Raw genomic sequence first — 24,342 nt, forward strand, 5'->3', positions numbered from 1 at the left:
CCTACCACCATCCTTACTACAACCTTAACAGCACCGGCTGGGCTAATGGATGGAGAGTTTCAATCACCTGCTTAGTACCGAGTTATTCCCACTCGGGAGGAGAAATCCAGCGGTAAGGGCTGAGACAGGGGGCAGCAAACTTGAGGTCTGCCTCCTATCATTTGCTAAAGAAAGCACAGCAGTGAGCCTAAGTCAATATCGTTACTGCAGCCGGTGCTGTCAGTGTCAATAAACAACAACATGCATAATACATGCTGTCAGGGAAATAGCTGTTGGAGTGACTCGGTAACTGACACATCAGTCAGCGGAGTGAGGTCAAAGCCACTGGTGCTAGCTGTGATAGCAAAGCAGAAAAGAGTGTGTGTTGGTGCATACATTTGTGTGGACGCATGTATGTGCATCTATCTGTATTTACCTGACATTGTCATGTTTTTGGATGTAGATCTTGTGGAACATCATATCTTCCTTCTTGGCATTGATATCAGCCTTCATCTCCATGGCAACGTGCCTTGGCAGCACAGACAGCAGTAGGCGCTCCTGAAAAAGAGAGAGAGCGAGAGAGAGAGAAATTAAAGAAAGGAAGACAGAGAGAGCCTATTCATTTTCATCAGTTTCTACTGTTAAGAATGCTCAATGAGTCACACTGCCTCGTTGGCAGCTGCGTGGGAACGTGTTAGTCAAATAGCGAGGAGTGGAGATACGTGTTATACTTCAGAGCATATTGTTGACCTCAAAAATTGAGGAAAAAAAAAAAGACTGGAAAATGCAAACACCCATTTGTTGCTCTTTTGCATTTATGTACGTGTTTAGTTTTCCTACAGGGCGCGGACCGGACGGCCTCACTCACTTATTTGCCTGATACTACGTCTGTATCTTTACAAAGAGGACAGACGTTGCCACCTTAAGACTGCAAATTACATTATTGCCCTAACAACATTTACACCTACAGCACGAGTAGAAGAAGCCACACACATCTGTGAGACAATTAACATCATTGGGATTGTGAGTCTGTGTGTGTGTGTGTGTGTGTGTGTGTGTGTGTGTGTGTGTGTGTGTGTGTGTGTGTGTGTGTGTGTGTGTGTGTGTGTACCTGCTGCTGGTTTTCCCTCTGCAGATGCAGTCGGGCCTGGATATATCCTCTCGTCTCCTGGAAGGCTTGTCTCTGGGAGACCTCAGCAGGGTAGTGGGTACAGATCCCGATCATGTTAGTGCACAGGAAGATCAGCACGTTGGCACTGATCTGAAAACACACACAAACATGACAGAGCGAGAGAGTGAAATGCATGTCATATCACAGGAATACAGTGAACTCCGCCTGACCTGGGTGAGGTCAATAAACGAAAATTGATAACACTCGGTGTCATAGGATTTACCGCAAAGATACAAATTCCTCAAACGTCTGAGGGGCCATTAGATGTGATCTGGTTAGAGATGATGAGCGCGGCTTTGTGGTTACTCTGTATGAGGACATTCTCCTCACGTAGCGCTCAGAACGGCAGATAGGAAGCCCAGAGGGTTCAATGTTATGCATGACAGGTGACACTTGACACGTGTCACTCCAGCATTTAAGCTACTAAAGCTACTAAATATTGTCTTTTACATTGGGTATATGGAATCCATTCAAAAAACCTGTTTTTTTGAGCATCAAAGCCAGATGACATGAGCCTGCAAAACCACTTCTTTTTGTCAAAATGGAGCTTTTAAGAAGCTTAAAGCAGTGCAACATTTTCGTATTTGAATGTACAACTTTAGATGGTGAGAAACAGAAGCAGCCACTAATGTAACTTTCTTGTGTTTACCTAATGCAGCGAAGTATGTTGGTTGAACAATGAGGCGCTAAGAATGCAGAGGGACACACTTTAAATCAGCTTTATCCGTGGCTCGAGTAAATGGAGTTTAGATACAGTGTGCAGTTAGCTTTGTGGGGTCATCGACCTTAAAAACGTTCCTCTGCGCTGCTGCAGCCGCTTTCTGTTTGTCCCTGTGTGTTTATCGATGCGTGTGGCGAGTCTGTGCAAGTCTGTTAGTGATTTCTCTTCTCACTAGTCTACAGCCACGACTGAACATCAGAAACGAAGCCTTGAGCTCTGGACTTCCCCTCCGCTCAGAGAAACACACACAGACAAGTAACATGTCAGTAACACACTCCAGCCTGGGAAAGTCACTTGACCCATGACCAGAACACAGAGTGCTTCCTCTGAAGATGATATCATCAATAATGAGAAAAAGACATGCAGGCAAAGCACACACATAAAGGCTGAATTTACATTAAGTCTTAATAACAACATTATGACTAAACTGGAGGACATGAAACATCTCAGCACTAGTACCAGCACTTCTGAGACATGGCTGGTATGTCGCCAAACCAGTGCGTGTTTGTAAGTTGTGTTTATGAGACTGACGGGGAGGAGAGATGGAGAACTGCAGATAAAGGATGATTATCAATATACATGCACTTACATACACTGCATATTTGCATGTGTCTTAAGGAGTATTAAAGTACTAACTTAGCATCAACACATTGATTAAAACGAAAGACTAAAACAAACTTGTAGAGTGACGGCAGGCTTTGTGCCTTGGCTGAGATGAAGTTTACACTGTAAACACAAGAACTGGCCCCTTGTTGTCACAACAAGACGGAGACAATCTAACAACCTGTGCTTGAAACACAAAACCATTACCACAGGACAGAGGCAGGCAAATTCCACTGTTTATTCAAAAAGAGAGATTTGTTGGTTGCTTCCTATTGTTGGTTGCTTCCTATTCCATCTGAAAACAAATGGCCAAACTAGATTAGAAGCACAGCAGTAAGCAAAAATAAACACACTGATGGTTTCGCAGGTGCAGAAGCAAACATGCTTTTGATGTATTGGGTAAATACCAATCCCTGATGGAGCTGATGCAGGCAGAGAGCAACAACATTATTCAAGAACTAACAACAGCGCATCCAAAATACATTCTCATTTCTTATTACTGAGAGGTTTGGATGCAGCTAGGTTCCTTCAAGAACGAGAAGCACCTTTTCCTAAACTCCTTGATGCAGGATGACAGAGAATGGTTGATGCCAGCCGTCAGTCAACTTTCAAAGATTCAGATCAAAGCTGTCGAGAGGTGTGAGACACCTCATCATCTGGCTATTGAAGATCAGGTGTGAGGACCTACAAAGAATATCCACTCTTGTTCTTTACCTGACTGGCTGAGCAATTGTTCAACAAGTGCAACATTGAATTTGTGCTGCATCGTCGCTTAATTAGCGATTAGCCTGTTGTGTTCATAAATCATTGACAGGCCAAGGCTTCCTGATAAGCCCTTCATTGTAATGTTTAGACCACCAATGGAGACCTGACACAGTCTTGAAAGGCCCCGATATAACCTGATTGCATTAATCCCAAACAGATGGCTCTGGACAGAGTGAGCCAGATAACTTAAGTTAAGTGGCCTGACTGAGATACAGGGTCACCTGCCGTTCCCAGAACTCAATTTACATTCAGCCAACTCGCCTCCCATGTGAGCGCCCTCACATTTCAATCCAAGTAGAGACATTCTTATCAAATTGATTTTGACAGTTTGGCAACAAACATACAGTATGTTTGAACGCAGCTTAGGAGGTTCAACACTCAGGATTTTGTGTATTTTTGTTGAGCTGGAAAACACACAAAAGCGCAGTGATAGCATGAATACACATTTATTTGCAAATGTGATGCCAACGCAAGAGCAGCATCCATTGAAACCTCACAAAAGCCCCAAAATATCAGCAGGTGCGGTGCATTCAGGGTGAGCATTATTAGAGCTGAACAACAATTGACTGACTACATCTTGAATGATAGCTCAATATAACAGCCTGATCGCTCTGAATAGGTGAAACTTAAGTGTGGGGAAACATGATGAACAACGCTCGTGTTAATGCCAAGTTATGCTTAGTCACCACACGGTCTGGAGATTAGAGGCAGAAACATTCACAGAGGCTTTTGAATAAATCTTGTGTGTGTGTGTGTGTGTGTGTGTGTGTGTGTGTGTGTGTGTGTGTGTGTGTGTGTGTGTGTGTGTGTGTGTGTGTGTGTGTGTCTCTCATTTTGGACGGGCAGCTCTTTGATCCTGAAGCTTGTTGTGTCTGTTGCTGCACTTATATCACCCAGGCCTGCAAATCCAGCAGAGACCCACGACCACTCTGACACTTCCCTTTCCAAACAGTAATGTGGTGTGAAGAGAGCAGAGGAAGCTTCTCTTCATTAACACGATGCCACTCTCTTTCTAACTACTAAGCTGGACTCAGTATCTTCCCCTGATGTCTCCTGACCATTCTTCTTCCAGACTTTTGGCTCTCAAAGACGAGCCTCAACATTTACTTAAGCAGGAACCTCTTGGCGGTGAAGTTAAAAGAAGTCAAAACATTAGCTTATAAGGTGCGGCTCCCGGCAAGGTGCTTTATAAAGTAAGGCAGGCGGATAACATGTTAAAGAACCAATGAGGAGGGGATGGAAACATTTTTGGCTTGGCAAACACACAGCAAATCCATTCCGTCTTTAATAATATGCCACTGGACAACTCCCTCACGCACACACACGCTGGAATGTACATGTGCACAAATTAGGTTTTTACACATTCATTCAGAGACTAAACTTATGCAACAACTGATATGATCAATAAGGGATGTTTCAATAACTGTAATGTAAGGGTTTATTTCATTCTTAAGAGGGTTCAGAGAAGTCAACAGCAGAAGCTTTGTCTGGGAACAGAGCTGAGGAGGTTACATGAGGAATGTGTGGAGATGTGGAGGTAAACTAAGAGCTGATAACCACAGATACGACATACTGTCTGTCTGTCACCTATTGAATAAAAGGCATCGACGTCCACACAATCAATGTTTGGATTTATCCAGGAGTATTTGAAAAGGCTTGCAATGAAAGATACATTCAGATATCCCACCAACTCTCAGCTCCACTGAAGCCAAAGTTCAAACTTTAAAAGGCCAGAGTGCTACATCCCATATGTCAGCACGCTGGCTCTGGGGACCCTGACTGCTGTTGACATGGGGGACTCCAACACATGACCTTTGATAGGCATCTGGAGCTTTTAAAATGTCTTACAGTAAGGAACGTCAAAGCCCAGTCACACACTGCTGATCATAGCCTGAACATGTTGTACCATAGTGGTAAGAACTGACGAGACGTTGCTGTACTAGTCCAAATCTAATCAGGGGTTACTATAATGTTATTACTGACATAAGAAATAAGCCATTCCTTATAAAAGATAAATAATACAGAGGGGTGGGGGTGCCTGTCTTTGCCATCTTGGGTCCCTGCCATCTGGAATCAGAGCTTTGTTTTTCTCGTCATTGCTCGAGCCAAACCAAAATTGGTCTCAGGCGACCAGTGAGGCCTCGATGTAATCTTTGAGAAACGCTGAAGCAAATTCCGCAAAGCTAAATAGAGCTGGACCCAGGCCGCACATCTGTCAGAAAAACAGATCCCGAATTAATACTTGCACATAAACTTTGTCCAAACATGAGGAAAAAAATCTCTCAGCGATCCTGGAAAACAAACTGCAACCTCCAGCTAAAACTACCCCGTCCACTTTTTCAATTTGACCAGCAAATGTTTCCTCAAATCCAAAGTTTATAATGCTCATTTATCCTTCTGGTTCAATAACTCAACCTGGCTGGTTCTGATTGTACCGCTTTTCTCTTGACTCTGTATCTGAACCTGAAGAAAGCTGGTCAAGAAAGAGCTAAAAGCAACAGAGGACTTCAGAGGAAAGAAATTACAGCAAATAGAGGGGAACGACTTTTGGTAAAACAGTACACACAGATATAAGAGTTACACTGTCATTTGAGAGCTCGGCCGCTCCCTAAAACAAAGCAGCAGGGTCACATGAACTCATTTTAGCCGCCTTGTTACTTTCTTGTGGCTCACTTCACTTGGCTGAATTATAGCATGTAGATTCCTGGGTTTAGGTCTGCTCTAGGACATTTATCATTTTCCCTCTTCCCCCCCAACATTTCCGGTCTCTGTAAACTAGAGGGACGGCCACAAAATGATCTTACGTTAAATGGAGGTTGCAACTTCAAGTTTTAAAAGCTTATATGCACTTTGCGTGACCTATTGCTGCAGCTTCAAATACTAATGAATCCTTTTTGGTACTGAAAAAGGCATAACTTAGTGAAGAATTGTGATAACTGTTGCATCAGTTTAACAAAGTCCCAAGGGAAGTCTTACCATCATACACTAAGATGCAGAAAAGCGACAATCCTCTCTTTTGAGAAGCCAGAGTCAGAGAATATTTGGCATTATTGCAAATAGAGTAATCAACTGATCGTTTAAATTCTATTCTAACTCTCTTTTATTATTATAAAATGGGAGCAAAAGTAGTAGAATTAGTAACAGGTGTCCACTGTCCTCTGTATGTCCTCATTAAAATTATGATTCAATGGGTAAAATGTATGAATTGACACATATTGGTATGAAATGCTCCATTGTGTTAGTGTTAGATACAAAGCCGTGCTGATGTTTGACAGCGGTCTGTGTTGCTCAGTGGTCCGGGGTCAGAGTTTGGCTGGACAGACAGAGGGAGGGGGAGGAGTGGGCAGGGCTGGACACTACACTCTCCTCCCAGCTGTGTCCTCTCTAACCCCTCACTTCCTGCCCCTCACACCCTCACAGGCACAGCTGCAATTACAGCACGGCGGCTGCATGAACACAAGATTTGGTTAATTGGCCTAATAAACCAGCCAACCAGCCCCGACATTCATTCCTGCGTTTGCTGCTCTCTCTGATTTGAACTGTGCGAGTGAGTCCGGACCTTGAACTGTGTGACTATGAGCTAATAATCCAGGAATTCCCATTTCAGCTGCTATTGCCTGCATCTCCTTTTAAGCACAATGCACAACATGAACCCAAGGCCATCGTTTCACTTGGACAGAGACGGATGTTACAGGAATATTAAGAGATAACTCCAAAATGGGAAAATGTCGGCTTGTGACAACATAGTATCGCATTTTTTAGAAAACTAGAGCATGTTTCTTTTCCTTCAGCCAGTCTTTAAATACTGAGTAAAATAATTAATTGAGTTAGTGTGAGTGGGCCAGATGCTGCTGCTCCAATAAAAACATCCAAGAGTTTATTTTCACTGTCCAGTTATACAAGCATCTGCTAACATTCACTCCACAGTTTAAACAACTGTCCTTCCCTGTTCTAACTCTTCAACCATACACAATATTGACTTTTACTACAGAGCGTACAGATCAATACGGGTACAAGAACAACAGGTTATAGTTTAAACAGCAGAAACGCGAGAGCAGTTCTGCTTCAACTTAAGTTTTTGCTTCCATGAGCTGCTCGGTCGAGGATGAGCTGATACTGAACTCATGCACGTAACACATCCGCCTCCCGGGCCATCTTCAGAAAAAGTCACACGTGACATGTTTGTGAAGCCAGTGTTTCTTTTACGTATTTGTTTTAGCTTGTCTTTACAACATGAAGGACATCGTGAGACTTCATCCCAAACAAAAACAAAACAGTACCATCTTTCTGCCACATTAAAAGGAATAGGCTTTTCTTTTTTTACACGTGAGGGGAGCGTGATAGATTAAGCCTTTCTGCACACTTCAGTGGGAAGATAACTTCCTTTGGATTAACCCCACGTGTGAAATTACATCATGGGACCAGCCAGGGTCTTGTTATTGTATCTGACATCAATCACAGCAGATGTGAATAAGACATGCCATAAGACACTAATGCTTGGTGCTTTAAGAAGGACAGACTGTCTACACCGACTGGACAAAACCATTAGGATCTTTCTGTTTAAAAGGCTGGTCAGGTGAAAGACAATAGAGACGTGTGTTATTCAGCGTGGTGTGCATTTCAACAGCAGGTTTGTACACCGATAGTGAACATGTTTGCTAATTACAGCTTCGCTCCAATAAACTCACACCAGCCCGGCATATGTTGTGGCTGTTTTAACGGTGTGATTGTAACCGGGACGGTGGGATAACGAGACAGTTGGCAAGTGCGACAGTGACCTTCGACAGAGCGCCATTCACCTTCCTGTCACCAGCGCTGGGATAGGCTGCACTAAACTCAACGGGATCCAGAATAAAACTACATTTAAAAGCCTCGGGGCTTGCATGGCACACAGATCAACATTTAACACTGCTAATGGATTCCTAATATATATCTCTTGGCCGTCCGCCATGTCAGTTCAACCTTAATTCCCTGTATTTACTTTTGCTGAGAGCCAAGTTGTTAGTAAACCATGAGCTGTTATTTGAAGCCTGGACTTCCTCATCCTCGCACAGCTATTATTAGTCTTATCATCGTCTTTATTTTAAGAGCAATATTTTGCTTATCGCCAATCCTAATTGCTCCCACCCATGGTGGTGGAGGTTATCCGGGTTTGTATCATTGCCTCTGGTTGTAACACAATAACTGGATGAGTCACAAGCTCTCTCCCTCTCTGACAGGGGGTGGGGTTGGGAGTAACGGGGGGGATCTATTATTTGAGCCAGTGCATTGTTTGGCACCCACAGTACCTGATGATCGGTTCTCACCATTTGATAGCAGCCAAGTGAGCCGCTCTGATCCCGCAGACAGACACAGATCACACACTCCACTTCTCCAGGCCTGTGTGTGTCTGAGGGTGTACATAACATGTGTACACTGGACTAGATATAAATAGGGCTGGGTATCAAACTTCAATACTTATTGAGTGCTGATCAAAATGTGTTTGTGGAATTACATATTGATGCGAGTCAAGTATTAAATGTTGGCATCAAACGCATTATTCCTAATTGCTAATCTAATTTTAGGCTGTATTCAGTTCTTTATTATTGCTGATGCTTAAGAGATCAAACCAAGGATTTCGTTTTTATTCGTTAAACTAAAGCGTAAAAAAGTTGTTTTGGCATCAGTACCGAAACTCAGTTATGGTACGGACCACGGTGTTGGTAAATCAGTTATACCCAGCTCTTAAAAGAAGCCACAATAATACAGTTAAGAAAATATATCTTGGACATCCAGAGTGATAGGCACATTTTCTTTTAGCTTCAATACCATAGAGTATTAGGTATTATTAGTACAGTACTTGCGAGTATCAGACACAGCCTTTGTCATACTTTCCAAGCAAACATCATAAATAATTGCATTAAGGTTAAGGTAGCCTGTGTTGTTGCCTTAAGGTTTTTCTTAGGTAACACCGATGTTCTGGCCTAAATGCATTATGCATGCCTGTGACATTTCATTGATTGGTATCTTTTTCAGCAGCATCAAGCAGAGGGATCAGTATGTTTCCACTAGTCCCACATTCGTTGACCCCATAACAATCCGCCAAATGAACAGGTTTTTCCTCTAGTGCCGGATCAGCACACAATAACAAAAGCACAGACTAGATGTACCTTTGGGACTTCGCTCTCTTCTTGACCTGCCTGTCAAAAGCTCACTCTTTAGAGGACTCCATTTGGGATTTGGTTATCCAAATATATCCTGCTCCACACAAAAGAACAACTTCAGTTTAGCATAATCCATGTATGACATCTTGCACGCAGGCTGGTTATAAATTCTTAGAACTAAACAATGGCGCAGTACGTCACATAATCCCCCTTAAGACATAAAGGCATATGGATGCACAGCTGTTCATACTTAAGTAATGGAAATACATATATCAAAGCAACATTTCTTCACCCACAAGAGAGAGTGACATCAGAAAAACACGAGGGACATGTGGTCGCTCACAGGGAAGCACTCTGAGGGCCAAATTAATCTGTTGTGGACCATGTGATGTGTGTGCACTGCCTCGTACGTGTCCAGCCACAGTCTGAGTGCTCGGCGCCACGAGATAGAACCATAACTCAGGTAGACAAAAGTACTGCAAAGGGGACATTTTCCACTGAGGACTCTCACTCACTCACTCATAATCTCACTCGATTATGTTCTCCACTCCTTAGCCAACATGCAGTAGGTAATCAAAAGTCAGATGATGTTTGATAATCTGAGTATCGTCCATTAGAAATATTGCGTGCTTACACTAAAGGCAACAAACAAAACCTCATGAAGCTACTGGAACACAAAAAGCCGGCTCTGTGCGGTGCATTCATGTGCTGGAGTGACGATTTGATGTTAGGACGTTCAGTGATGCTAACAAGCAGAAATGTCAGAAACCCGAACACAACAACAACAACAAACATCGACGCGATCTAAACAATAATAAGAATTAGGAAGCTACCAAATTCCAAATGCCGTTTGATTGGAAGAACTTTAATTGCTGGTCGTCAGCCAACTGTCAAAACTTAAAAGTAAATCAGCTTCCACAACGTCAGCTTTCAGAGAAGCAGACTTTGTTAACCAAATGCAGTTCAAGGGATGAAGTTTGCAAAATCCCAGTAAGCAGAAGTAAGGAGGAGGAAATAATTAATTGACCCTTCTGAGGAAATGTCAGAGGGAATAAATATCTATGAAGAGTTTCAAACAACTTGACTCACTTTGCAGTCAGGAGATGTCTTCCAATTTACATTAATTTCACGAAGAAAAAAAAAAGAAGTAATTTATGTGAGTGAAATGAAGACAGATGAAGTTGTTCAAAAGTAAAATTGTATAGATTACATAACCTGTTGCTCTTAACTTCTTTTGGTTTTGGAGTGAAATTCTCCTTTGCAATGAGATTTAAGAATACATATTAAACTGATTATACAGAAGAACTGGACCTTATCATGAAATCATTTGTTGTTTTGACCTACCACCTTTATGTAATTAAAAACACGTGATTGTGTATCATATTAAACTCCTCGACAACTGAACAAAAGCTAAGGAAGTTAATGACAGTGCTGAAAATATTCCAAAGTCTGTATTGTGATTAAATGCACATCCACAGATTTCAACGCATCCATACAAAGTTCTGCTGTCGTGACATTTTAATAGTGTGATTTCTTATAAGGTAAGATAAATAAATAATACAGCATTCAAGATCATTGTTGAAGGAATTTCATGGTTTAGGAAGAGCTGCCAAAGACAGGCCAGTGTAGTAAAAATAAAAACACTTTTCAAGTAAAAATTGTGCGCCAGCTTTATTGGACTTATGTGTTATGTGTACTTCTAGGGTGGCAGTCAAGTCTGAGCAGCTCTGAGTCCGCCTCAAGAAACCAAAAAAAAAAAAAAGGCGCCAACTCAATCTGAAAAAGAAATGTAGTCATAGTAATGAAACATTTCTTGCAGAATGTTACAAGCTAGTCATGAAAGTAAAAAGCAAAAAGAATCCACTAAAGGTGTGTATTCAGGCCAGGGTGGAAGCTACCACTGAAGACTTGAGGGTCAGGACTCAGCCTTAGTCACTTCAGTCTAACTCAAAATCTTTCATTTTAACTGGACGCCACCTGTAAGGATGAATGAGGTCCCTCTGAACTCTGTTCCAGTAGGATAGTGGAGGCACTTCAAGTGAACAGCAGCAGTGACTGTGACAGTAACTTGCTTCTTTCTGAGATAACTTATGCCTTCATCTCTCTATAGTTGTCAGAGGAGGCCCTTCAGAGCAAAGCGGGAAACTTGGAGATCTATGAAAACAATCCCCATGTGTAGCGTGAGATCAATCTCAGCCCGTTGAGAAATAAAAGGCCACTCCATCTGAGGGCGATTTTGTGAGAATGGAATTATGACTCAGAGAAAAAGAGGGAGAAAAGTGGAAAGAGAGAAGAGACTGGCTGCTCTTTTACAGCCGGGTGCGTCAGCCCGGCATTATTTCACACTCTCCATCCGTGGCCATCTCCTTGTCACCACTGTAACCCCCCCCCGCCCGCCTCCCCGGCTTCATCGTGGAGGTCCTTCACAAAGACCCCTTTTGTCTCTGCCATCATCGCTCATACATCTTCTCTCTCTTCACATCTGATCCTACATGAACATCTCCTCAGGGAAAATACAAATTATGGAAAAACAAGTCTGGGACACAGAAACGGCTAGAGGATGATGAGGTCCCAGAAGAAGAAACCAGCTTTCCCAGAACTGAGAGTCTGGCCATGTGACGCCAGGAGCCACAGTTTGTGTGAGCGGACATGATGACTGAATGGAGTCTTTCTGTTTTCATAAACTGTGAGTAGCTTGAAGCAAGAATAAGAGATACCTGTTGAGACTGAGAGCTGACACTGAAATTCCTCTTCACTTAAAAAGATTTACGTACAGATGAGTGTGATATGGTTGATAACTACGCATGGAACAATATGAACATTTCCTGACCCTTTCTCTCTACATGCGTTTAATCCATTAAAGACAAAAAGCCCAAAAGAATATCTAGAAAAAAGAAGCAGAATGTCACTAAAACATACTGGAATCACTTAAATAAGGTAATTCATTAATATAAGGGATAAATAGAAAAAAATAGCATAATAAATAATCAGACTATAGTTCTCACTTCTCTACCATGATAGGGAGCTAGTAAGCTTTTTCAAGTCACTCATGTGAGGATATTCATGATGATCCCAATAAAGGAAATTCACCACGATCAACTTATTGTGAATGTTTTTATCCCGTGCTGCGAAGAAAAGAAGAAGATATATATATATATATATATATATATATATATATATATATATATATATATATATATATATATATATATATCATCTCATCCCGCCTAATAACGGCCAGAACAGACAGACAGACAGACAGACAGACAGACAGAGAGAGAGAGAGAGAGAGAAAGACACAGAGAGAGAGAGAGAGAGAGAGAGAGAGACAAAGACACAGAGAGACAAACAGACAGAGAGAGAGACAAACAGAGAGAGAGAGAGAGAGAGAGAGAGAGAGAGAGAGAGAGAGAGAGAGAGAGAAAGACACAGAGAGAGAGAGAGAGAGAGAGAGAGAGAGAGAGAGAGAGAGAGAAAGACACAGAGAGAGAGAGAGAGAGAGAGAGAGAGAGACAGAGACAAAGACACAGAGAGACAAAAACAGAGAGACAGAGACAGAGAGAGAGAGAGAGAGAGAGACAGAGAGAGAGACAAAGACAGAGAGAGACAAAGACACAGAGACAGAGAGAGAGAGAGACAAAGAGACAGAGAGACAAAGACACAGAGAGACAAAGACAGAGAGACAGAGACAGAGAGAGAGAGAGAGACAAAGACACAGAGAGAGAGAGACAGACAGACAGACAGAGAAACGACAGACAGAGAAACAGAGAGAGAGAGAGAGAGAGAGAAGAGAGAGAGAAGAGAGAGAGAGAGAAAGACAGAGAAGAGAGACAGACACAGAGAGAACCAAAACAGAGATACAAGACAGAGAGAGATAGAAGAGATAAGAGAGAGAGAGAGACAGAGAGACAGAGACAAAGAAGACAAATAACAGAGAGAGACAAAGACAAAAGATGATATAGAGAGAGAGAGAGAGAGAGAGAGAGAGAGAGAGAGACAAAGACACAGATATACAAACAACATAGAGATATACAAACAGAGAGAGATAGAGAGAGAGAGAGAGTATATCTGAGATATATAGAGATATACAAAATAAGAGATATAGAGAGAGATAGATATATTATATATAGATATATATAGATACAAGATACATATACTAGACAAAAGACACATACATAGACATAAAAATAGAAGAAAAAGACTATAGAGACAGAACACCTACAGATAGAGATATATATAGCTAGATATATATACACATGAGAGACATATAGATAGACATATATTCAAGACAGAGACAAAGAGAACACAGAGAGACAAATATATAGAGACAAAGACACAGAGAGACTAGAGATAGAGGAACAAAGATTACAAGATAGACAAGAGACACATACAGACAATAACAGATAGACATATAGAGAGATATATAGAGAGAGAACAATACCACAAGAGAGATAATTTACCACAGAAGAGAGACAGACAGATAACATATATAGAGAATCTCTGAGATAGAGAGAAGAGACTAGAGACTCTCTTCTCTTCAACAAGAGAAAGAACACCCCATAATACTAGACTCTGACACATAGATACAACAACCCTATAGACATGAAAGAATACATAGACACAGATATATCGACAACATATAGACTAACATGATAGAGAGATGTGATAGACAGATGACAAATAGAGACAACGACAAACACGATAAGAGAGAATATATATATACTCTCTAGATCTCTATCTCAGAGACTCTCTAGACTAATATACAAACACAACCGTAGATACAAACACATAGAGATATAGACCACAGATGAGAGAGAGAGAGAGAGATATAGAGAGAGACAAGACAGACCGACACAGAACACGATACAAAGCTTACAAAGACAGAGAGACGATAGAACAGAGAGAGAGAATCGACAAAGAGAGAGAGAGTAGATCGATAGAAGATAGAGATAGAGATAGATATTATCTAAAATCACAACCAGAGACAGAGAGAGACCGAGAGTATAGATACAAATCCCACAGAGAGCCAAAAGACAAAACAGTAGGCCTCCCGAGATAAATACATATTAGAGCGAGAGATCTTTCTCCCCTACCCCCCCCATAATATATCCATCCACCTATATATATATCTACAACATATATCCACACTACCGATATATACCACATAACATATATATACAAATACACATAACATGATAGTATAGATATATACAATAAAGACCAGATACATATATACAAACAAATACAAACAAAGAGAGATATACCAACATATATCTCGTCTCTCTCTCTCCTCTCTTTCCTCTCCTCTCTCTCTTCCACTCCCTCCTATACATAGACAGATCGAGAGATCGAGATAGACATAACAGTATAGACAGAGACGATACAAATATATACAAAGACAGAGATAGAAAGACAAAGACACAGCGAGAAGAGATACAAATCTACATAGATAAGATAGAAGACAAACATAGATATAGAGAGAGATATAGTTAGAGAGAGAGTAGAGAGATAAATAAAGAACCCATAGAACTAGATACTAGATATACAATACAGACATAGAACATATACCAAGATATACAAATACATGAGATACATATAACAAGATAGATATATAGCTACAAATACCATATAGATATAGAAAAACACATATACAGATAGAGACAGATAAGAGATACAAATACAAACCAGAGATACAATACACCTAGACATACTATATATAATACATAGCTAGAGAGAGAGTAGAGAGAGACAATACAGATGAGAAAAGACACAGAGAGAGAGATGAGATAGATCAGAGAGAGAACAGACAGATAGACAGACTACATAGACAGACACTAGAGACAAAGACATAGAGACAAATACAACAAGAACCGAGATACAGAAGACAAATACAACAGATCTATATACAAAACATAAAACAACAGATACGTATATATACAAAACATAGAATAGATATAAGAGACAATACCCACATAGACATATATAGAGAGATAGACTACCTATAACAAAACAGATATATACCGAAACACCTATATAATACAACAAAAACAAACAAACAATATACATAATAGACATACGCAGATAGATATATATACAAAATACAACAGATACATATATACAACTACAACATATACATACATTGAAAATACAAACATATAGATATACATAACAAAAATAACATAACAAACATACATACTCTCCCTCTCTCTCCTCTCCTCTCGCTCTCCTCTCTACTCCTCTCTCTCTATCTCTCTCTCTATCCTCCGCTACTCTCACTTAAACCAGACCAACATTGCAACTAATACCACCAATGTCCCACCCATCAACCATTGAATTGCTTATGAGAAGAACTGGAACGTAGAGTGTTGTGGGTCCAAGCCTGCATGAATGGGCAGCAGTCCCATCTTCCAAACACCAGGATTGGAGTACACAGAGACAACAGACCAATGCGGCCTGTAGTCACCCTGTCTAGTCTGGGGCATGGGTACTTAACACACAAGCTCACTGGACCAGTAGAGTTATGTCAATATTGCCTTATTCAGAGTGGCTCCACGTTCATCTGGTTGCTTAATAGTGATGTTTGAAACCGATGACATGTCTCTGGAGAGTTACAGAGTTCAACCCATGTGTGTTTTTGAGGTTATTTTATGGCATCGTCTTCAAACATGAAGAAAGAATCATGTATTTAAGTTTGCAATATGATTATTTTATTCTTGTAACGGTGTAAAGGCCTCTGACAAGCGTTTAGGCCATTATGGGTCACTTATCATTCCCCACTGAAAACACTACAAATGAAATTCTTGCACTACACAACTCTTATTGGGAGGTTGACCTATGGCACTAATTAAATGGCAGTGAGATGCATACAATACAATACAATGAATAAGGGGAATAACCCTTTTCATAGTTATAGTTGTCCTATTGGGAAATCACAGGTGTAACATAAAATAAAAACATTAACAGTGGTTCAGATCTATTTAAGTGTTCCAGTAAGTGTGCCAGTGAGCCACCAGGAACAACACCAGGACCCTGAAACTGAAGCCGCTAAATGGAATTCAGCCATCTTTACTTTCATTGTTTATATCTGTGCTTTTTCTGTCAATGGCCTCTTGTATCAATGAGCAAGACTGGTTAATGATGTTGATTATTGAACACTAGATCAACACAAATGATCAACAACAATAAAAACATTGTAAAAAGTGCCAAACATTTGCTGGTTCCATTCTTTAAAATATCAGGGTTTGCAGCTGTTCTCTGTTTTATATCATTGCAACTTTAACAGTTTGGGGTTTTGGTCTAAAAAAAATATATTACAATGTGATACAGTGTAAATCCTACTAACACTTAACTTTGAAGCTATTGTACTTGCAAGATTCTCGCTGTTCGGAGTTGTATCCTCATGATTGTTTGCACTTTTTGTACCTCGCTTTGGACAAAAGCGTCAGCTAAATGAACTGTAATGTAATGTAACACAAACAAATGGACGATTATAAGGAAATCAGCGAGGAGCTAACAGCACACACAAGAAGAATAAACTAATCAAGAAATAATTCCAAAGTTTTTTGGAGCTGAAGCCATGAGTACATTTATAATTCTGTTAAAAAGAAAAATCGACAGCCTCCAATACGAAGAAGTAATCATCCTGTTTTCCATCTAATTTATTGCACAATCCGTGTATCCCACCCCACCCTGTTTCATCTTACTACAATAGCCTCCTTGTTTTAGGGAATTGCGGCCTGAATGGCACCATGCTACATTACCATGATATTCCTCCACAATGCAGCTAAACGGGCTCATTCAACCCAGATGACCTTCCACAAACCCCAACAGAGCTGCCAATAGCTGCCCTACAGCACAAAACATAGGCTCATTAAAAATCTCATTTGAAATACAGCAGAGATCTACAGCACCATCTACTTTTAGTACGGCACCTTTGACATGGAAAAGGGGTTAGGAGTCTGTACACTGTTCGTCCTATATTGATGGGAAGAGAAAGTAGGGCGTTTCCACTTGTGAATACAGTAACAACATTGTGCTCAATTGTATGGTGATAATAGTTGGCCCTGACCAGCACGAGTCTGAGACGTGCGTCTTGTTTTCTCATGAATATAAATGTTCACTTTCATTTTCAGAGACAGCTGTATATTTAGCAGCAACTACGGTCCAAAAAGACAGAGAATGCAATTTGACAAACTTATTGTTGTTTTTCTTTTTTAAACTATTAAAGAATTTGTTCCTGAAAAAAAAAGTACAATAAATGAGTTATTGGATGCAGTTATTCTTCTCCCTGTCCGTGCTAGCTATGAAGAGAGTTTATGTGATGGGAACAAAATCCCCAACCCTCGTTTTGTTAAAAAAATGCATTATGTTCTGCCAAAACTGATAAGAGGGTTCAGCAGTCAGACAACTCAAGTCGATATCTTCCAAAGTATTTTTAATGTGAGATTGTTTTGGGAATTTTATACTAAAAAAAAACCTTAATTTTGGAAGATTCCCACTTTATTTATCTAACTCAGATTACTGAAGCCTCGTTGTACATTGTACATTACATTACATTGTAATTGCTTTAGGAAGCGACAAGTATGGACAGGAGGAACAATTGCAACTGATTTTTTTATTAAGACAGACTTGAAAAATATTGTGAACCCGTAACATTCGGTCTGTTCATCATTCACTGGTGGTATGGGACTGTGGGAATTGTTGCAAATCAATGAGCTTTATGGCAATATTGAATTTTCTGCATCAATGTGATGAAGAATTGTCGGAGGTTTAATGTACAAAAACAGTCATCTTCGTGTGTCATTTCATGTGTAAATGCTTTTTCAACTGAATTTCTAGAAAATGTACAATATCAATATCAGGGCTGCAACTCTGCCAAGGAGGTTGTGTTTTCAGTTCAGTTTGTTTGTTCGTCAGCAGGATCACTGCAAAACTACTGGCTCATTTTTCATGTAACTTGTTGGAAAAGTGTAGCATGGGCCAAGGAAGAACCCATTACATTTTGGAGCAGATCCGAATTGTTCTCTTTTGTTAACATAGCGAGATGTCTGTGCTCTCTGAGTGCCCTTCTAGTTGATTAATGTGTTTTTGTTTTTAATGATAAATAGATTAGTTGTTTTGTCTATAAAATGTCAGAAATGTGTGAAAAATCATACCACAATGTCCAAGAGCCCAAGGTGACATCTTCAAAACCCAAAGGCACTCAGATAACAATCATATGAAACGGGGGAAAAGCAAGAAATAGTCACATTCAAACTCGCACACCTGCAAATATTTGCTTCAAATGTGAATCAAATGGTAAATTAGTAGCAGATTAATTGTGTCAGCTCTAATCACTATACAGATGTTGATATCACAATGAAATGTATCGTGCTAGAATAATATCTATATTGCCCAAACCTAACACAAACTAACGATATTTCCCTCCATTAATTTGTCAGATCTATTGCTCCGAGTTATTCCTGCCGTCACGTACCTGTTTGAAGATGAACTTGTACTCTTGGTTGAGCTGCCAGGCGGTCACTAAGTGTATGGTGGACAGCACGGCTCCACTAACCACAGCAGCTCTCATTCTGACCGGCAGCAGCGTGTATATAATGTAGATGAAGAAGACCGTCCACCAGATGCCCTCTGAGGCACTGGGGGGGTACACCATCAGCACCCCAAAAACCTGCACTACAATCAGCACCCCGATCACCAGGTAGCTCACAATCCACATGTAGTCCTGGTGGAAGCCGTTGCGGTTGCACACCACCATCATGGCCAGGAAGAGAGCCATGGCCACAGAGAGTACAGAGACGTAGGCCACGTCGGGACTCGTGTAGATGCAGTGGAAAGTCATCATGACCCCACACACCAGCACTAGCACCCCCATCAGCATGGTCAGAGAGCTCTGGTTGAGCCTGAAGAAGTAGCGCTGGTAAAGACGCTCCAGCTTGGCGGACTGAAATTTCTTTGATTGGAAAACCCACATAACCCGCATCCAGCAGTCTACAGCAGACATCGCCTTGCAGCCTCCCTCTGCTAATTCCCCTAACTCCTCCTCTTTCCTGCCCTTCAGGTCGCCATCTTCAAAGCCCAGGTCCACAGCCTTTAGACCCAGATCCCCGCCACCCATCCTCTTCCCGTAGTGGTCCTCCTGCCAGCCACAGCGCAAGCCAAAGCTGCCCCCACTGGTGCCTGCTCCGCAATGGTAATGCTGGGGGGCCGCATGAGGGAGCTCGAGGTCCTCAGGGTCCCTCAGGCAGCTCATGTAGTGTGGGTTGCACAGCGACGAGCTGTCCTTCCTCTTTTTGCCATTGCGCTCTCCCCATGCTGTCTTTCGTTCATCCACTCTGCCTACGAAGAGGCCTCTGGCCCACGACATCCTAAACAAAACAGGCACGTTAATAGAACATACAGACGGAAACATTTCACATGAAAACTAAATTGGGGCATTTATTTTAAACATCCTGCATGTGAAATAGGCCTGAAAAATCTGAATTTTGGCCAAATCGCATATGGACTTGTGCAATATCCAAATCGCAGGAGGCACAATATTTGTTAAAGGCAAAATACCATTCTGAATAAAGTATTGTGGTGCCGCTGAGATGTCCCGGCCTACTAATCGAATTCTACAGACAAAATAAATAAATCTTTGCTTAGTTCAGATCCTCACAATTAAATCACATCATGATCATTTAAATAAATTTTGTAATGTGCATGAATAATGATGCAAAAATGATCATTCCCTCCATATAATGAATCATATCGTAATTTCAATATCAGTACAAAAAAAGATCACAATTACATATTTTCTCCAAATAGTTTAGCCGTAATGCAAAATGTAAGTTTAAGAGATAATTGCATAAATGAAGATCCTCTCACCTGTGTGGGCTTAATTGTGTGTAGCAACACTGCGCTCTTTGGCCAGGCCACTAGTTTATCCCCGCGAGCACACACCATGAGCTCTGACTGGCCCGAGGCATCAGAGGTGTATCTGTGTTTGAGTCGTCCTTCTTTGTAGAAACAGTCAGTGTGTCAGACCTTTACACCACCAGATGCCTCTATAGACCACCTGTTTTCCTGGGAAAACACACAAACAGGAAATATCACCTGAGGGTCAAGATCATTATGGATACAGACACATAAAGGAACACATTGCATCTGTTTTGGGGGTTACCGTGTTTATTTATGTTTGCGTGTGCATGATTCTCTGGCAGAAAGTTTGACAAATAAAAGCAGGCGACAGTAAATAATATCTCGCAAATGGCTCGTCTTCCTCATCACCGTCACCCACCAGCCTGGGACAGCATTTCCATGGAAATTATTTTCAGTTTGTTTGCAAAACCCTGAATTGTGACAACAAAATCTCCTCCAATTATTGCCTCATGCAGCGGGCGCCAACTGGTCAATTTTGCCATTGAACATTCAGGGGGCTTTTGGAGGAGACTAACAACTCTTCTTGCTGGATAGCACTCTGCAATGCTCTATCACTGCAATCTGCCCCTAACATCTTGAGTGGGCAGGAATGGGTGTGCTCTATTTGACAACAAAGGCCCACTGAGTGGGCACCGTCAGAGATCAAGAGCTCTCCAGTCTAGATTAAATTGTCCATGCTTCCCCCATTAGCTTTGATGACTCACTATAGCCGGCTTCTGGCAGCACATGTCAAGGACACTGCTAACCTCTAAACTTAATAAGCAAATCTCTGCCAGGCAGACTGAGCTGAGACAAACAGTGGGAAGAGTGCACATGCACTGCACACATGGTCGTGTTTACAATCAACAGCAGCTTGTAATATGAGTTGATTAACCACCACACACAACAAATAATCTAATTGAAAAGGGTTGATTTCAACAGTGTGTCTGGATTGTGTCTAAAACACATATTTTTTATTAAAGATTAGAAATCGGTTCGTGCTTGGAAAACCCTTTCGTCGATTCCTATAATTAAGGAAACTCCTTCTGATAATAATCAACAACTATTACACTAGCACTACAATCAGCAAGATATTTGATATTGAGAGCATCAATTTAGCATATGACCCAGTCTGAGATAATGCAAATATATGACCAGGTCACCTTCGTACAGCAATAACCGTAATCCTCGATTCACCTTTGATACATTAACGACAGGTCAGGCAGCGGCATGCGACTCTTATGTAATACCATCTGTACATGCCTGCATCTGCCATTGAATATGACTATAATCTCTGTGCCACATATGGGCCGATTACAGTCAGTCGTCCTGCATGCATGCATTACAAATCAAGAAGATGGTGATGCTTTCACTTACATTTCATTATAGATTAACAACATCTCTGCACATAATAATAATAACAACCAGCAGCACTCCTGTCACCATTGCTAACACAGGCCTGACGTTAAGAAAAAACAACATGTTTAGCAGTTACACGTGTAGGCCCAGGCTGTTTGGATGCGGGCAGTCGGCCGAAGCGCATTACATAACAGGACGCTCCAAGTAGCCTACAGGCGAAGTCGACAGCTCTCCGTGTTCAAATGAAGCCTCTTGAACCGCACTACACATGGAGACACTGTACCACTGGGTAGCCTGAAGTCAGCCTGGAGTATGTTGGCTGCAGAAGAAAGTGCAGCTCGACACACATCACCGTCTTTACCAACTTATCAGGAGTATAACATTCCGTCAGGCAACTTCAATATTGTCAGTGGATCATCTCCTGATATCGCAGGGATGTGGAGCCCAGTTTACAGAGATAACGGGGTCTACATACTGGGCCTGTCTCCCTCAACATAAACGTGTACGTCATTATGTTTTGACTCCAAACAGGTCACTGGGCGAGAAGAAATTGTGGGCCAAAATGCAAATTTAGTAAAACAGCTGATTAGCCTCTTAATGGCGGATTCACGTTATAAACAAAAGTGTAAATGAATTGCCTGCACAAGGACCAATGCTTAGTGTGCACAGTCCTGCAGAACAGTTCAACCGCAATCGTCACAGCAAAACACTGTAGTACAAGTCAGCTGTTGGCATTTCCCCGACTGCTCTATCCTCTTACTGCGTTTCAGTTTAGCCGAGCCGCAACAAATACAATAACACTGTGCAGAGCAGTTGCCCAACACAGCCGCGGGAAAGCTTAAGAGAGGCAGCGTAGCCTACTTACCATTAGACATCCTCGTTACATGAGTAACTATAACACCGCAGTGGAGCTCCAGTTTAGCTCCTTGTTCAGTCTTCACGCAGCCGCCGTCACACGCTTCAGGTGCGGGTCCGTCCGTCTGGAAGGAGGGGGGTTGTGGTTCCGAGGGAAGCGAGGAAAAACTGCGAATTTGGCCGGACAACCTTCGCTCTTCCCAGCCAGAGCTACAGTACATTCCCACCGCTTCGACCTCCCCGACTCTCTCTTTCTCCCTCTCTCTCTTTCTCACACACACAGACACATTGCCTACACACTCACACGAGCTGCATTCGTGAGCACACGAGTCCACCTAGAGGTGACACGAGGGTGTCTCTTCCTGCGCGTGGTGTGTGATTTACAGCTTTGCTGCACTTGTTCTTTAACTTATTTTCTCATGTTCACATCAGCACACGTTTTCAAACACAACACACACTAAGGTAACGTACGCATTTCTATTTTTAAGAGGCAGAAAACAATATGAGACGGTGCTGTCAGACAGCGTTATAGCACCATCTAGTGGAGAACATGAATAATCAATGCAAATATACCCAAAGCCAGCAGTCAGACGTAAGCTACTCCAGTGTTTACTTTCATTAGAGGAAGCCATGTTAACAGTAAAACAATAAATGTACCAGGTTTAATGGCTGTACAACCAGCCAGTAAGCAGCCCATCACATGATTAAGTTTAATCTGTAAACCAGTAAGACAACACTGATGTTGACACAGAAAAATGTGTTGACTTTTCCCCTTTTAAAACAACTACACACCCTAGAAGATCCCACCGGGAACATTAAACATTAGGTTACAGTAAGTTGTTACACAATGTACCATACTACATAACATATGAGGACGATTTTTATTTATGTATGTGTCATGCACACAAAGTACCCAACCCCTCATGGGTTTACTAGAAACCAAAAGCACATTTGCAGTGGCACAAAAGTAAAGGTTATTTTACCACTGGGTTTACAAAATATATGTTTAGCATTTTCTCTCAAGCTAGGCAAATACAATCTGCTACAGAAAGGTCCCTTCCTGAATCACAACTCAAGTTTTTCATAGTGTTATGTAACATCTATCGAGTTATAAATTAAGTTGAACAAACACTACACCGGAAGGTTGTGAGTTCAATACCACTGCCACCATTGTGCCCCTGAGCAAGGCACTTAACCCAGAGTTGCTCCAGTACGGTAGGTGTAGTTAGTTCACTGTAAGTTGCTCTGGATAAGAGTGTCTGCTAAATGATATGTAATAAAGTAATGTAATGTAATTGATATAAAGTAGAGCTAGTAGAGTAGTTTACTATGCTATAGTAATATAGGCTTACAGTATATACACTGTAAACTATGCTACACTAGCCTAATTCTACTAATGATATTCCCATGCAGGGAAATCCAAGTGTCACAGCAGCAGAAGCACAATAACAGACACATAGATAAGTAACTTTGAAAAACTTTGTCAAACTAAAATACATCTTCTACGTCATGAACACAAATAAAATAAATGTTACATACTATACATACAACGTAACAATAAAGGGCATTGAGACAAAAATAGTCACCAATAAAAAGACATGGAATTTGCGGTAAAACAATTGAATACAAAAATTGCACTATAGGGAATGAAAGTGGGTGGTGGGTAAAGTGTGTCATGTGTAGCAGTGTTAGCAGATACAGTATTTTATACAGTTCAACTGAGTTATTTAGTTAAATTATAACACAATGAAAACACAAATATTATTACAGTTAATGTGAGAGTTGTAAAGACAACTTCAATCAATACAGTTTTGTCCATATATGAATGTAAACAGTATACAAATGTA

At 41.2% G+C, this 24,342-nt stretch overlaps 1 protein-coding gene across 2 annotated transcripts in view; it reads right to left on the reverse strand.

Moving 5' to 3' along the window:
• LOC115010615 (adenylate cyclase type 6-like) overlaps positions 1-22,844 on the reverse strand; it is a 35,863-nt gene extending 13,019 nt beyond the window's left edge. The window contains exons 1-5 of one of the 2 annotated variants that reach the window (XM_029435280.1): positions 22,506-22,844; positions 20,249-20,446; positions 18,858-19,749; positions 1,091-1,240; positions 416-537 (exon numbers count right to left, since the gene is read on the reverse strand). In XM_029435280.1, coding sequence (XP_029291140.1) covers positions 416-537; positions 1,091-1,240; positions 18,858-19,748 — 1,163 coding nt within the window. In that variant the 5' untranslated portion in view covers position 19,749; positions 20,249-20,446; positions 22,506-22,844. The remainder of the gene's footprint in view (positions 1-415; positions 538-1,090; positions 1,241-18,857; positions 19,750-20,248; positions 20,447-22,505) is intronic. The other variant, XM_029435279.1, reaches the window with a different exon arrangement.
• Between the last annotated feature and the right edge of the window lie 1,498 nt (positions 22,845-24,342).

Source organism: Cottoperca gobio, chromosome 7 (genome assembly GCF_900634415.1).
Source record: "Cottoperca gobio chromosome 7, fCotGob3.1, whole genome shotgun sequence".
In the NCBI taxonomy this organism is placed as follows: domain Eukaryota; kingdom Metazoa; phylum Chordata; class Actinopteri; order Perciformes; family Bovichtidae; genus Cottoperca; species Cottoperca gobio.